Here is a 15128-nt window from a genome sequence, read left to right on the forward strand (position 1 = left end):
TATTTTTAAAAAAACAGAGGCAAAAAAATGAGTTTAAATTTTCTCTCTTCTTTACCACTTTTGGTTTCTCTTAGTTCAGAAAAGATTAGCTAAGACATTACCCTTCAAAAACTAATAGATAGTTAGCTGCCTCTTCAGAAGTCAGACTAATAATAGTCTGAGGATGATAGCTCCAAATCATACCTGCTTAGAGCCAATTGTTAAGTTTTCACTGTGAGCATTCACACCTCAGAAATCAGCAAATGCGACAAATTATTTCTTCACTTACTCTTTTGTTGATTGTCTTTACTTAAAAAAAAGTGATAAAATGTTAATAATATAGATTAAACTTAGAAGTGTATCATGGGTACATTTTTCCCTTCTGAGAAGCCAATTGTTAAATATTTACTAGCACACCTCTAGTAACATCCCATCTTTAGCAGACCCAAGTTCAGGGTTCGATGCCCAGACAGAGGATATGGGAGGAGTTCATACTTGGAGGAGATGCAAGGACCTCTCACCTCATCTGTGTCATTGGGGAAGTAAACCTTGTGACATATTCTGGTGACATTCTGCTGAATGGCCTCCACTTCCACGTGGTGAGGGGGATACTTCCTGGGGCCAGTCCTAGAAAAAAACAGCACAAAGAGTATGGCCAAGATCAGCATCAGAACTACCTGTGCTTGTAAGTTCAGTGGGTCAGCATATGGTGTTAATAAAACTGAGATTTCAGATTCAAACTGAATGGGCCAAATAATTTTGCTCAGTGACCCTAGACTGTCCCACTTACCCTAGCTAATCAAGCAGGAGCTGGGGGATGCTGTTGGTCATAGAAGGGTGAAGAGCACAATTCTATATCCATTATTCTTTTGTGTGTATTTGAAGATCCAGAGAAATTGCTGTTCCCATTTATAATATTCCTTCTAAGCAACTGGTAAGTGCAGATGACACTGACTAGTTATGTGAATCTAGGCAAGTTATTTAACCTTTTTTGCCTCAGTTTCCTCATTTGTAAAATGAAGATAATAATAGCGTCTATCTTTTAGGGATGTTATAAGGATAAAAATGATTATATTTGTAAAGTTCTCTGCAAACCTTAAAGTATTATATAAATATTAATATAATGTTATAAAATGTTAATATAATATAAAGTATAAATTATTATTATTAATTAATTTCCTGTTTTCATAGTCTTATGCAACCTATCTCTGATACTTGCTATGCATTTCCCTTTTCTCATCAACTAGATAGAATAACACTTAGATGCTTAACTCAAGGGCCACTTCTCCTGATTTTCCCAATTACTAACATCTCTCCACCCAATGGAATTTGCTTTGTATTTATTTTGTATGTATCTAGGTTTATGTTGTTTCCTTCCAATAGAATATAAACTCTACATATGAAGCCAGGGGCTGTTTCATTTTTTTTTCTGCATCCTCAATGTTTAGCACAAAATTGTTACTGTTGAATTGTGTCAGCCGTGTCTGAGTCTTTATGATCCCATTTGGGGTTTTCTTGGCAAAGATACTGGAGTAGTTTCCATTTCCTTCTCCAGCTTATTTTATAGAGGCGATAAACTGAGATAAACAGCGTTAAGTCACTTGCCCAGAATCATTCATTTTATTGGTTGTCCTTTGTTCTCAAAAAGGGCCATGACATCAGGAAGGTCTTACTGTAACTTGCAGGTGAATTTGATTTGAGTGAGGACATGCAAAGTAACCAACTTCACTTTCTCCTCTGAAGCCATCAGGGTCCAGAGGCAAGATAAAGAGGATGACTGGAGATTGCACTAGATGCAGTGGAGGGCTCACACAAATAGTATTTGAGACAAGATTTGAACTCTTCCTGTTTCTGATATGGTGCTTTATCCATTGGATCACCTAGCTGCCTATAATAGATGCTTAATGAATGCCTATCATATGAATGGGTATTCCTAAAGACTGGTTCTCATTGACCAGGCTTCCAATACAGAATAAATTTAGTGAATGCTTGTTTGTAGGTACTTCTGTTGTTGTTTACTGACTCATTGATTCACTGCTGGGAAATTTGGTTCCAAAATTAGACAAGTAGGATATCTGTGTATATTTCTTCCTATCAATATTTCCAGGATCAGAGAGTTTATAGTTTTATTTGGAGTTTGATAAGCTCTTTCTTTAGGGTAATTCTCTTTATGTTCAACCTCCATTCCTCCAGCTACAATTTCTATCCAAGATGCAATGGATATGTCCACTAATCTGCCATTTTTGAAGACCAAAGTATTTGTCTGTATTGACAGCTCCAATACCCTCCGGCAGCCTTAGCTCAGTGTCTCTTTCTCAGTGTTCAAACTAAAGAAATGGGGGGAACTGGAAAAGGAAGCTGTACCCAACTTGGTCACTATACTATTTCCAGTCAAGTCAGATCAATGACTGGGGAAGAGGATGGTTTGAGAGCTATTTGGAGTAAAGCCCTCCTGGCACTGTGCTACATGGACATCCAGCTAGAGCCCAATGCCAAATAGTTTGAAATGAGGGAAGTCTACATATCATCATCTTTGGCTAGAGGAGGAAAAAGGTCAGTTTCCTAAACTAGGAAATAATAAGAAGATTTCTGTGGGAACCAGCTTTCTCTGGGTCAGCATCAGAAAACTCGGGAAGTCCAAAGCTTTTTTATTCCTCAGGCCTCAAGCCTTCTCCCTCCCAATTCACCCACGGAGATTCTTCTTGAGGAGACAGCCCTGGCCAAGGTACAATAACGCCTATGTCCTTAGTGAGGCTGCTGCCCAGATCACTTTTATTGTGATCACTCGACTCACTTTTATTCCCTCAATCCCACTGGTATGATCACAGAGAGAGGTGGAAGTAATAAGAGATGGAGAAGAAGGAACAAGGTTGACAGTTGGAGAAAATCAATATATATTCCTTAAGCGTCTATTGTGTGCTGGGATACTGAGAAAAACAAAACCAACCTCTGCTCATAAAGAACTCACAGTCTAATGAGAAAGACAACATGCAAACAACTAAGTACAAATAAATATGTGTATATATACATATATATGTGTGTATCTCTCTCTCTCTCTATATATATATATGTGTGTGTATATATATATATATATATATATATATATATATATATAGCTTAGGAAAGGCTTGCTGTAGAAAATGGGATTTTAGCTGGGCCTTGAAGGAAAGCAGAGGCATAGCAGAAAAGCATTTCAGGCATGCTTTGAGTATGGACATGAAGCATCTTGTGTGAGGAACAGCAAAAATGCCAATGACATTGGAGTGCAAAGTGGTTGGAAGGGAGTAAAATATTAGAAGATTGGAAAGGTACAAAAGGGTCAAGTTATGAAGAGCCTAAAAGACAAACAGGTGGCCTGGAGTGGAAGAAGAAAACTGAGTGGGAGAAGATTCTTACAATAATCCAGGTGTTAGGTGATGAGAGCCTGGAACTGGTCAGTGAAGGCTGAAGAGATAAATGAGTATATACCAGAGACGTTTCATATCGCAGACTCAAAAGGACTTGCCAACTGATTGAATGTGTGAAAGAGCAAGCAGTCAAGGATGAAACCCAGGTTGTGAGTCTGGATCACTGGATATCTGATAGTACCCTTGACAGTAATAGAAAATTAGAAAGAAAGGAGGGCTTAAGGGAAAAGATAACAATTTCAGAGAAACACAAAGTCGAGGGGAGGGGAGGAGAAATAGACAGTAGAAAAGAAGGGAGAAGGGGAGAGAGGGCAAGGCAGAAAAAGAGAGGGAAAAGGGGAAGAGAGAGAAAGAAACATGCCAGAGGGAGAGAAATAAAAATTGTGTTATAGAGAAAACACACATGTGGTAGGGAAGATTGCATCAGGGAGAGAGAGAGAGGCATGAGAGACTAAGAGAATGAGAGAGAAAAAGAATGAGATAGTGACAGAGATGGAGATGAGTAAGAGATGAAAAGAGAGAAATATCTATCTTAAAAAGATAGACAGAAACAGTTACTTGATCTATGAATTACTCCAGGTTTTCTGAAACCACAAGGAAGAGGATAGATATTTGATAACCACAGATAATCCACAGAACTATAGTTTCATAATCACATGAAAGCTCATTTGAAATATCACCTAGCATTTCTTTTTCCACCAACCTTTGCACCAGAGCTGGGGGATGCTTTAACAAGCTTTCTCCTGAGCCTGCCCTCTAAGATTAGACTTAGGCAGTGGAGCTGCCAACAATTAGGGAATAAGCCAAAAAGGAGAGGAAGGAGCCAAGAGACCCAGATGACCCATCTCAGGCTAATTCATTGAGAACAGTTTCAACTTCTAAAGCAGCAGGTATGAACAGGTCCTTCACCTTCAGTCTGCTTCTTTTTGCTCAATATGTGCCAGACTTTCTCCCCCCATCCTCTCTGCCTCTTCCCCATTCTCTTTGTTTATCCAAATTCTACCATCTTTGAAGACCCAGCTCAAGTTTCACCCCTTCTAGAAGGTCCTCTAGTTTAATCTGATCTATACGAAGGTCTTCTAACTAAAATGATAATTTGATTATATTCTCTCCTGTACTGTTCCCCCCTGTCCAATATGAGTGAGTCTTGATTTCCTCAATCAGAATGGAAGTCTCTTGAGTCTGAGAATTTTTCCTTTTCTTATCTCTTTGATAGTATTTAATACAGTAGAACCTAGTTGACTGACAGGAGGCACGATTACCTCACCACCCTTTGAATCCTTCTGCTGCAGTCAGGTGCCATGGGTTGCTTCTTCCTCCTTGACTCAATGAACTTCTGGGTGTGTGGCAGCAGGGTCTTACTGGGGGGGAAGAGGCCGGTACAGAGCCACAGAAGTTGCCAGCCACGCTCCAAGCTGTAACTGGAGAAGCAACCAGCCGTCACTTGCCACCCATCATGGCCAATAAGAAGAGAGCTGATCTCTGGGAATGTTGGGAAACCCACTATGTACTGAATCCTGGAGAGCCCCAGGGGACAAGAATTATGTGTTTCTTACACAATCAGCCTTGGGGAACAATAAAGAGAAATATCAGAGAGCCTTAGACCCAACTTGATCTTCTCCCCTTTAAGGTAAAGTGATGTATACATACATCATATATATGTGTGTGTGGGTGTGTACACACACACATACACATACATACATGTGTATATATTCATATGTAGACATAAATGTTTATACAGACACACACATATGTATATGTGTATATATATGTATATATATATAATTTATTTTTGCCTCATATCTTCTGAAAAAAGAAAAAAATCCCTATAATAAATAGGCATAGTCATGCAAAATAATTCTCAGATTGGTTATTAAAACAGGATTTTTAAAAACTTGGGCTCTGTGATCTTTAAAAAACAATTTTTAGAATAAATTTTTATAGCCTACCTATTGGTGTTATTTGTTAGTTGCTTCATGATCTGGCAGTACACTTCATCTCTCAATGTAGCCTCTTGGAGAGGAGCCGTGAAGATCTGGTCGGTGAGTTCCACGGGGTTTCTGGCCTGCTTGGCTGGGTAGTCTCCCATGTACTTCAGGATGGGTGGGAGATAGTGAAGGAAAAGGGGAATTTGCTAGAGATTGGTGAGGCAGGAAAGTGGAAATGGAGGCTCTGGAAGGCATATATGCCATTTAAAATGCAAACTCAACTAGTAGAGTGGGCTAGAGACAGCTACGTGTCCCAGAAGAGCACTGGACTTGGAATCAGAAAGACCCGAGTTCAAATCCTTTCTCAGACACAGCTCCTGAGCTGGTAACTCTACAAAAGTCACTAATTTTCAGTTGTTATACTTCAGTTTCTTTATAAAATAGCATTTAAAGCCCTTCTATTTAGCTCTCAATCTTTAGTCTACAGTTTATATCTTCCCTCTACCATTTACTTGCTATGGGATTATAGGTCAGTCATGTGAGATCGCTGAGTCTCAGTTCAAAAACAATATTTATTGTACCTACTTCATAAGGTTGTTAAGAGGCTTGAATGATGTAATATTGCATGTTCCAAGAGTCCAAGTACATTTTTAAGCTGATATCCTTCCTAGATAGTGTCAGCTAAATAAATAAATAAACATCAGTTATTAGAATGGTGATGATGGGGCTCTGGTTTATTGAATTCTGGGGGTAATGAAAAGTGAACTTGAAACTTCTTTTTGATCTTATACTGTTGCTAAAAATGATTTAAATCCCCTTTCCCACCTCAGACAGTCCAGTCTAATGACCAGGATTGAATTTGTCTTTGTTGACTGAGGATCTTCATGAATTCAACTACATTTTCCTGAATAGGTAGAGCAGCTCAATGAGTGCTGAGCACTCCAGGGAAGTTGCTTTTTTCCCCCTTTTTATTAAATTCCAAATATCAGCTTGTTGTCTTGTCACTTGTCACTTTTCCCCCTAAAGCTAAGGGTGGTGAAAGAATTTCAGTTAACTTGTTTCTGATTAAAATTTTATAGCATAATTTAAATTTATGGCCTCTAAGGAGTTTAAACTTTCTTGAGAATTATTTTTAAGGTTAATGAAAACTTACAAAGCAGGTAGGAATAGTCATTATTTCAGACTTTAAATAGAATGGAGCCATGGGACTTTGTTCCCAGGGTCTCAAAACAGAGTAACTATGACCCAGCAGGAATTCAATGAAATAATAGCTTGAACAGTTGATCCTGTTATTCTTTCCAGAATTTCTTTGTTAATGGGAACTCAGCATGCCTTTTGAAAATTACAGGAATTTATAGAATAAAATTGGCTGGCAACACTGTCCAGGGAGGAATTTCTTATCCTCACAGCACTGACCCCATCCCCAGGGAGGGTAGTCATGAGTTCCTTCCACAGTGTTTCCTCCTTCAACAACATAGAAGCCTCCCTGTTTCCTGCAGGTGGGGGGATTACCTGCCTGCCTTAGGTGCAAACATTTCTGGGCATATCTCTCTGCATCACTGATCCCATTTGATAGGCAGAAGAGCATAATAGGCCCAGATTGAGTAAAAGATTTGTGACTCAGGACCCTCCTGAACCTTCTAGTCTTTGTTTGGCACTTGTTATCTGGTGATTTTTGACTGAGTAGCTATTTTTTCTTTTTCTTCATTTTCTCAACTTGGGACACCAGTGATTTACTGCTTATCCTGAGGAGACCAGGTCTGCTCTTAGCTCTCTTCCTGAGGGAAATAAAACATAAATTGTACTGGGGAAACTACATGGAAGAGATACAAGGAATCCCTGCCTCCCACCTCAACATGAGGGTGTATTGAGGAGGAATTCTTGCCGAAGCACCGTGCTTCCCTATCCGCCCCCATTCCATGGAATTGGGAAGGGAAGCACAGCCCATCAGAGAAAGGATATCAGCAAAGGTCTGGCAGGCGATGTCTCTAAAATCCACATTTGCATGAACTCTTTTCAGTAAAGGTAGTTTGAGAGGCTCCCGGGAATACTCCCACAGCTGGCTCTTACCCCGAGCCTTGGGGAACATGGCTTTGTTGATAGTTTCCTTGTCAGGGGACCTAGGAAAGGAGAGAAGCTTGGTTATGGCCTAAGAACTCTTGCCAAAGATAATGGAATCAGTCAGTTGGAATAGCAGGGTCCCACCCCTCAAAAAAACTAGAGGGAAGGAATCCTAAAGCTTAAACAAGAGGGAATGGATAGAAAGTAAGTAGAGGAGTAAAAGGAGAGAAAAATCACCAGCTGGCTAAAGTTTGGGAAAAGGAAATATCTGAGAGAATCAAAAAGTAAATGGTGGAGAAGAAAAAGGGAAAGAGGGAGGAACAAATGTGAAGTGAATGAGACAAAACTAAATAAATGCCCTTGGCTCTCATGAATTGGGATCCTCACCCTTTTTCTCAGTCTTTCTTATGGGGCCGACAAAGGCTTATTGAACTAACACAAATCTGTTTAAGGTATCCACAAATTGGTCCCACCTGTCTTATTTTATAGCTTTATCCTTCACAACTCTCTAACCAATTACACTACGTATCCTATGATAAGGGAATGACTAACCAAATGGTATTATATAAAAATATTGGAATCTTTGAGGTGTAAGAAAAACCTAGAGTCACAGAGGAAGACATATAGAATGACGTATACAGAAGAAAGAAAAACCAAAAGAACGATGACTACAATAATGAAAATTGGGGGTTCTTGTAGATTTGCAGGAATGGTTGAACCTAGATGAAAAAAAATTACATCTTTATTTTCACTAACCTCTTACTGAAACTTAGCATTTCTTCTACTATGAAATAAGTATCATTCTGAGATTGTTTTCCTTTTAAATTTGAGATGTTTTGTTTATGCATTTAAAGCATCATTCTGAGAAGGGGTCTATGGCATGTCCACTTGGTAGACTGCCCAGGGATCCATGACACACACCAAAAAATAAGAAACCCTGAAGTAAATGAAGACAGCATTAAACAGCAACAAAACTCAGGTCAAGGCTATGCAACACCTGACACCAAAGGATTGAAGTCAAAGTTTGCATTCTACTTTTTTGGGGAATAAAAGTTTGAGTACTTTCCATTGCAATCATCCTTTTTAGAAATTTTCTTAATTGTTCTTGGAGAGTATATTTTGTTTAGCAGCATTGGCTTTATGTTTTGTTGGGAAGTGTGTCAAAGCAAAATGTATCTGTAAAATGGATGAAAAGATGCTGATGGAGGCTAAACTACAGAATTTTGGTATGGAATCTTTCCTTGGGTGTCTGTAACTCCTGAACTGGGTCTCACCTGTTTGTGGCCCTGGAGGGTATTTTTCCTACGGGTATTACCTGAAGTACTCATAGGAATACTCCTCTAGGGTATATGTCTTTCCCTTCGATTCTTCTTCTGCAAGTTCTTGTGGCGGTGCATTCTGCATGGCCAGCTTCCGATCTTCAGGGGACATTGCCAACAGACTCTAAAAAACCAGATACCCCAAGTGAAACACTCTTCTGAACCCCAACAAGGTATTGTCCCATGATTATGTGCTGAATGCTGAGGGCAGACCTGGAGGAAGGACTCTCCAAATAGGAAAGCACCTGTCCATAGCTCCAGGCCCTTAATCTTTTTCAGCTGATGACATAGCCAAGCACTTAGCACAAAGTGCCAAGGGCACATCAGAGAAGAGACAGTGTGACCTCTGGCGCAGATGTTAATATCTAACCTAAGCATTTTCCTCTTAGTTACTCAGACTCTTTACCCACACTCACCCCACATAGCCAAATTGTGGCTATTACAATTTTTTTTACATTAAAACCATCTCTGTCATACCCATCCCCTTCTCACTACCCACACAGGCACACCCACTAGTTATAGCCATCTAGTTGATTTGCTTTCCTCTTGATGAAAAAGTGCTATCCACTTCCAGAGAGAAAACTGATGAACTCTGCAACTGAAGTTTCTCTCACTCTCATTTCTTTCTTCTCTCTTTCTCTCCCTCTTCTACTTAGCTGACTCTGGAAGGTGGGGACCCTGATGAATTCTATTTTTCCATCCTATGGCTAGAAAATTTACCTCTTCCCTCTCCCTGTCTTGAATATGCTCCTAGTGGCCAATTTTTGTCCATTTTACCCCCATAACCTCTTTTCCATCTGTCTCATTTTTTGCCATTTCCTACTGAACCCCACTCTTTTTGTTTATGGGAAAGGTAGGTGGCAAGAATTTTAGTACAGGCTTTTGCCATTTCTCATTTGGACTAGAGCAATAATCTCCAATAACTTCCCTGTTCCCAGTGTGTCTCCTCTTTAGTCCACCTCTTTTATAGCTATTGAATCAATATTCATAAAATACAGATCTAACAATGTTACTACTCTATTCAGAAATTTTCAATAGCTTCTCTGACCTGAGTCAGAGAAAAAAAATCTAAATCTAAAATCCTCAACCTGATATTTAAAAGCCTTCTCTGCTTAGTTCCAACCTATTATAAACTCCCTTATTTATCATCTAAAGCCCTTCTCAAACTGCTTCAAATATGGCTTATTATATTCTACTTCCCTCCATATCACCTAAAGTCCAGTCAAACTGACCTTCTTCCTGTGTCTCACTTATGACATCATGCTTCCTTCCATGCCCACCATACTCTCCTTCCTTCCATCCAACTTAGAACTCCTAGTTTATTTCAAAATTAAGGCACCATCTTCTACAGAATGCTTTCCTAATTTCCTATTGATACTACTACCTCCTCCCACTCCCCCCAAAAGACTTTGTATTCATTTTGCATATGTGCCTGTTGTCTCCACTAATAGAATGTAAAATCCATAAGAGCAGGGATTATTTCATTTTTGTCTTTGTTTCTTTTTGCTTAAATCTGAAACTCATAGTTGGTGCTTAATAAATGCTATTGATTGAGAGATTAATACACTCTCCATTAATAACAGTTCCTTGTCCTGCTGATCTGCTGTCATGCAAAGGGATAACTATTGTGGAATTGATCTGAAGGATTAAAAATGTTTGTGAATTCATGGATGGAGGCACAAGATTTAAAATCAGGAAAATCTGGTTTAATTTTCCTCCACTTGTCTGATAATAGAAAAGTCATTATCCTCTCTGACCTTCACTATCTTAATCTGTAAAATAGAGATAACATCAAACAATGTTTTAAATTAATCAAACAAATTTAATTTTAATTAATTTAATTTTAAAATTAAATTAATTTAAATTTAATCAAACAATTAATTAATCAAAAATGTTGTCTATATTGTTTTCCTTATGATGCTGTATTTTTAGGAGTGGGGCTGGGGTGGTGAGCACTGTAGAGGTGGCAGGAACCTCCGGGAAGAGAACCACTCTTGACTGTGGTGTCCAGATCCTCAGCCATCATTACCCAGTTCTACTCTCCCCATAAGAGGCTTAATCCGAGGTAAGTGGAGTCTCAGAGCAAAAAGAAGCTTCTTTTTTCCATCTTCACCAAGAGGAATAGGCTTTTTAGCCTTTGCTGAGAATACCACCTTTGCCTTTAGAATTCCAGACTAGGAAGAGACCTCTAGAGATAATCCAATCTAGTCTCCTGTTTTCAGACCAATGAACTGAGCTTTGAAAGAGCTGGACTTCCAGGGACATGAGTTTTAGTGCTTTAGTTTCCCTAGTTGCATTGACCATGCACAATCACTTTCCTTCTCTGCATTTGCTTTGGTTTCCTTATCTGTGAAATAAAGAAAAGTTAAACTACATGATCTTGAAGATCCCTTCTGGCCCTGATATTCTATGATCTATGGATAATTGAGATATTTTGACAGGTGACTGTCTTTTGGTTTTTTAGCCAGTCACTTTTATACTCTTTCACAGTTCTAAGGCTTGTAAGCTAAGAGACCTGAAGTTTTTTGATCTTGACATCATTGGGGCAAAACAAGAAAAACACTGATCCATGCACAAGTCAGAAAAGAGTGTGGAAGCTTCTCCTGACACAGAACCTCTCTCTACATCCACCTTGTGGCAGATTAATGGTCTTTGCTAGGGGTAGGGATAGAACACCCAACAGGAATGCTAGAAAAGTGATGGGGAGAAGCACAAAACTGGGGACATAGGTAAGGGACATAAATCTATGACAAAAAAGGATGTAGTTCAGAGATCTTGGCTATAGAAAAAAGCAGCAGGTAGTTCTGCTTTACATTTAGCTCTGTAGGGTATAATGGAAGAAGTTCTGAGCATTGTGTCCAAGTCCTGACTTTACTGCTGATTTGTTTTATGATTGTGGGTAAGTCATTTCAATGTTCTGACCCTCGTTTCATCTGTAAAATGGGGAAAATTCCTTTTGAACATTCAAGGTTGTATGAGTGTTTTGAGAAGCACAAAATGATACAAATGTAAGAAGTCATCATTACCATCATCTCGGGGGTGGGCTTCATGATGGTGGGGATAATATAGATGTTTTCAAAGGATACTGCTCCAGTCTTGTCTGTTCTTTCATTGTGGGCCAGGATCCAATTGTCATTGAATTCTAGCTCTTCATCTTTGGTCAGGATCAACAAGTCTCCTCTTTTATGCATTAGAATGGTGGGGTCATCTGGAAGCCCAAAGATAAATAAAGGTTATTGTCTACCTGGAATGATAGGTTATTCCAAAGGGGACAGGAAGCACAAGTTGAAAGGGAGAGGGATATTGCTAATACATAACACATAAATATTTCTTTTTTTATTAAAGCTTTTCATTTACAAAGCATATGCATGGACAATTTTTCCAACATTGACCCTTGCAAAACCTTTTGTTCCAGAATTCCCCTCTTTCCCTCCAACCCCTCCCCTAGCTGGCAGGTAGTCCAATACATGTTAAATATGTTGAAATACATGTTAGCTCCAATATATGTACTCATATTTATACAGTTATCTTGTTGCACAGAAAAATCAGATCACGAAGGAAGAAAAATTTAAACTGAGAAAGAAAACAAAATGCAGGTAAATAACAACAGAGAGAGTGAGAATGTTATATTGTGTTCCATACTCTGTTCCCATGGTTCTCTCTCTGGGTGTAGATGGCTCTTTTCATCACTGCACAAGTGGAACTAGTTTGAATCATCTCAATGTTGAAGAGAGCCATTTCCATCAGAATTGATTGTTGTATAATCTTGTTGTTGCCATATATAATAATCTCCTGGTTTTGCTCATTTTACTTAGCATCAGTTCATCTAAGTCTCTCCAAGCCTTTCTGAAATCATCCTGCTGGTCATTTCTTACAGAACAATAGTATTCCATAGCTAAATATTTCGTTAATTAAATTGTTAAATTGACCTCAGTGTTGAATCCTACAGCCCAACACCAGAGACCTGGCTCTTTTCTAGACCAGGCCTTCTTAAACTTTTACCCTTCACATCCTCTTTCCTCCTGATAAACTTTTATGTGACCCTGAGTATACAGGTATATAAGATAGGTATACTAATCAAACATTTACTTATAATAAGTCATAATTTTGTGACCTCCATATTTAGTTCTGAGATCCATATGGGATTGAGATCCACAGTTTAAGAAGCTGAGGTCTAGACCCATTTAAACTTTATGGATGCTAGTTGTAAGCTTATTCCTAATGAAAAAAATGGGTTTTGCTTCTGACCTTTCAACTCCATTAACCTTGTTTGATTACTGACATGCTTCTAGCTCTTGCCTGGTCAGGAACTTACGAATGTGGATTTTCTTCTGTCCTCAGTAATACTCCTCTTCCCATCCAATCCCAATTGTCCACCAAAGAAGACTTCAACCAGCCCCATGGAATCCTTGATCAGTATATGGCCTGCTTTGGCCAGAATATCACATCCCTCCCCTATTCCCTGAAACCAGGATACCTGTGGACTTCTTATCTCTTATGGCCATAGCATATATGGATCTCTTCTTCAGACCCCCCAGGAACATGGCCACTAACTCAGCAATGGCCACACTCTCACTGGAAATAAACACATATTCCTCGGTCTTCAGGGTGGATAGAGTGAAATTCTGCTTCGATACTTGGACTGCCCTGTGGATAAGAATGCTGGTTATCACGAAGGCCAAGGACTAACCCTGACCTAAGAGTTAGAAAACTACTCTCCAGCTTGAATGTGTGAATAATTCAACCTATGTATTCTCCTCATATTAGATTGTTTTATTTGCAGATTTACCAGAATATAAATTATTTAGGCCCTGTTGTTTTTACTTTTTTTTTTTAAACAACATTTATTTCTATTTTTCTTTAAAGCACTTAAGTTATTTCCTGTAGTAAAGGGGGGTAGAAAAATAAAAGAAGAGAAATTTCAATTCATCATACTTGGGGGCATTTCTTTAAAAAATTCTGGCCAGAGATACGGTAGGTATGTTCAATTCAAATGGTGCCAGAACAGAAGCCAAAAGGGAAAGATTAGAGAGATGAAGTTTAGAAAAGTGGGAGAGAAGTAAAGTGTAAGCAAGAAAACATTGAGTTTGAATCTTGACCCTGGCACTAAACTATGACCATGGGCAAGTCCTTTCATCTCTTTTAGCTTCAATTTTCTCATCTGTAAAGTGGAGATAATATTAACTTTACTAAGTACATGTAATCTCTTGACTCCTGGAATGATGTTTGGAGAAGGCTGCCATAAAGATGTCAGAGTCCAGAAATGGCCAAATAGACTCTGTCCCAGACTTCACCCATTTGGGGATACTTTTGATCTAATGGGATAAGGAAGTTGGTAGAGTTGGTCAACATAAGTGCTTTCTATATGCCAGGAACTGTACTTCTCTGTTCTTCTTATCTCTTATGCACCATTGTGGAACAAAAAGCTGCAGATGGGTCAACTCTGTGTGTGTGTGTGTGTGTGTGTGTGTGTGTGTGTGTGGGTGGGTGTGGGTGTGTGGGTGTGTGTGATCTAATAGTTAGTATTCCTATTTCATAGATGAACAAACTAAGACTGACTGAGGTTAAGTGACTCGCCTATGATCACACATCTTGTAAATATCTAAGACTGAATTAAAACTCAGGTTTTCCTGGCTCCAGGTCCAGCGTTCTATCTATTATACCACCTAGTTGCTTAATGAATCCTGGATCCCTTTCTTTCAGGACCCTGGAGAGCTGCTACTGCTGAATTATGGTGCCCACTCTACTCAGTCAGGGAGAAAGAGACAGGAGGAAATAGAAATCTGATCCTCTTGGTTGCTGCCCACAGCATTCGGTGTTTCATATATTATTTACCTCCTAATAGAGTCTCCTCTTATCATATGTATGATTATAAATAAAATGTCTTGGTTATATGATTAATGCCAGTACAAAAGGAGAGTTGGGAAGAAGTTTTTCATGTTTTTGAAGCGATGGGAAACATCATTCTTCAGTATAAGCTGAGGTAACTTTTAGGGAGGCAGATGGTGGTAGGTATGTCTTCTGCTTGGATTTCTCACAATTAATAGAACTGTTTTACAATTACATCCCCTTCTCATTGCCCCACTAAGAGACAGAACACTGAAAGAGAGGATCTGCTGGACTAGCTTTGAATTTCTGATGGACATATGAGAAATGGAGGCTAATACTCTGGTCAATATGATGATCCAAGACAATTTTGAAAGATTCATGATGAAAAGTGAGAGAAAGAACTGATGAACTTTGAGTGGAGACTGAAACATACTTTTTTCACTTTATATTTCTTGCTTTTTTTGCAATATGGCAAAAATTGAAATACATTTTGTATATATAATTAATATCATTTTGCTTGTTTTCTTACTGGGTGAGAGGGAAAGGAGGGAGGAAGAGAATTTGAAACTCAAAATTTCAAAATTAATGTTTAAAATAAATAATAA

At 38.8% G+C, this 15128-nt stretch overlaps 1 protein-coding gene across 1 annotated transcript in view; it reads right to left on the reverse strand.

The window, feature by feature from the left end:
- MYO7B (myosin VIIB) overlaps window positions 1–15128 on the reverse strand; it is a 113373-nt gene that overhangs the window by 12442 nt on the left and 85803 nt on the right. Inside the window, 7 exon segments of the mRNA XM_051990624.1 lie at window positions 501–606; window positions 4649–4807; window positions 5336–5489; window positions 7277–7434; window positions 8691–8818; window positions 11721–11902; window positions 13172–13341. Coding sequence (XP_051846584.1) covers window positions 501–606; window positions 4649–4807; window positions 5336–5489; window positions 7277–7434; window positions 8691–8818; window positions 11721–11902; window positions 13172–13341 — 1057 coding nt within the window.

This window comes from Antechinus flavipes, chromosome 3 (genome assembly GCF_016432865.1).
Source record: "Antechinus flavipes isolate AdamAnt ecotype Samford, QLD, Australia chromosome 3, AdamAnt_v2, whole genome shotgun sequence".
In the NCBI taxonomy this organism is placed as follows: domain Eukaryota; kingdom Metazoa; phylum Chordata; class Mammalia; order Dasyuromorphia; family Dasyuridae; genus Antechinus; species Antechinus flavipes.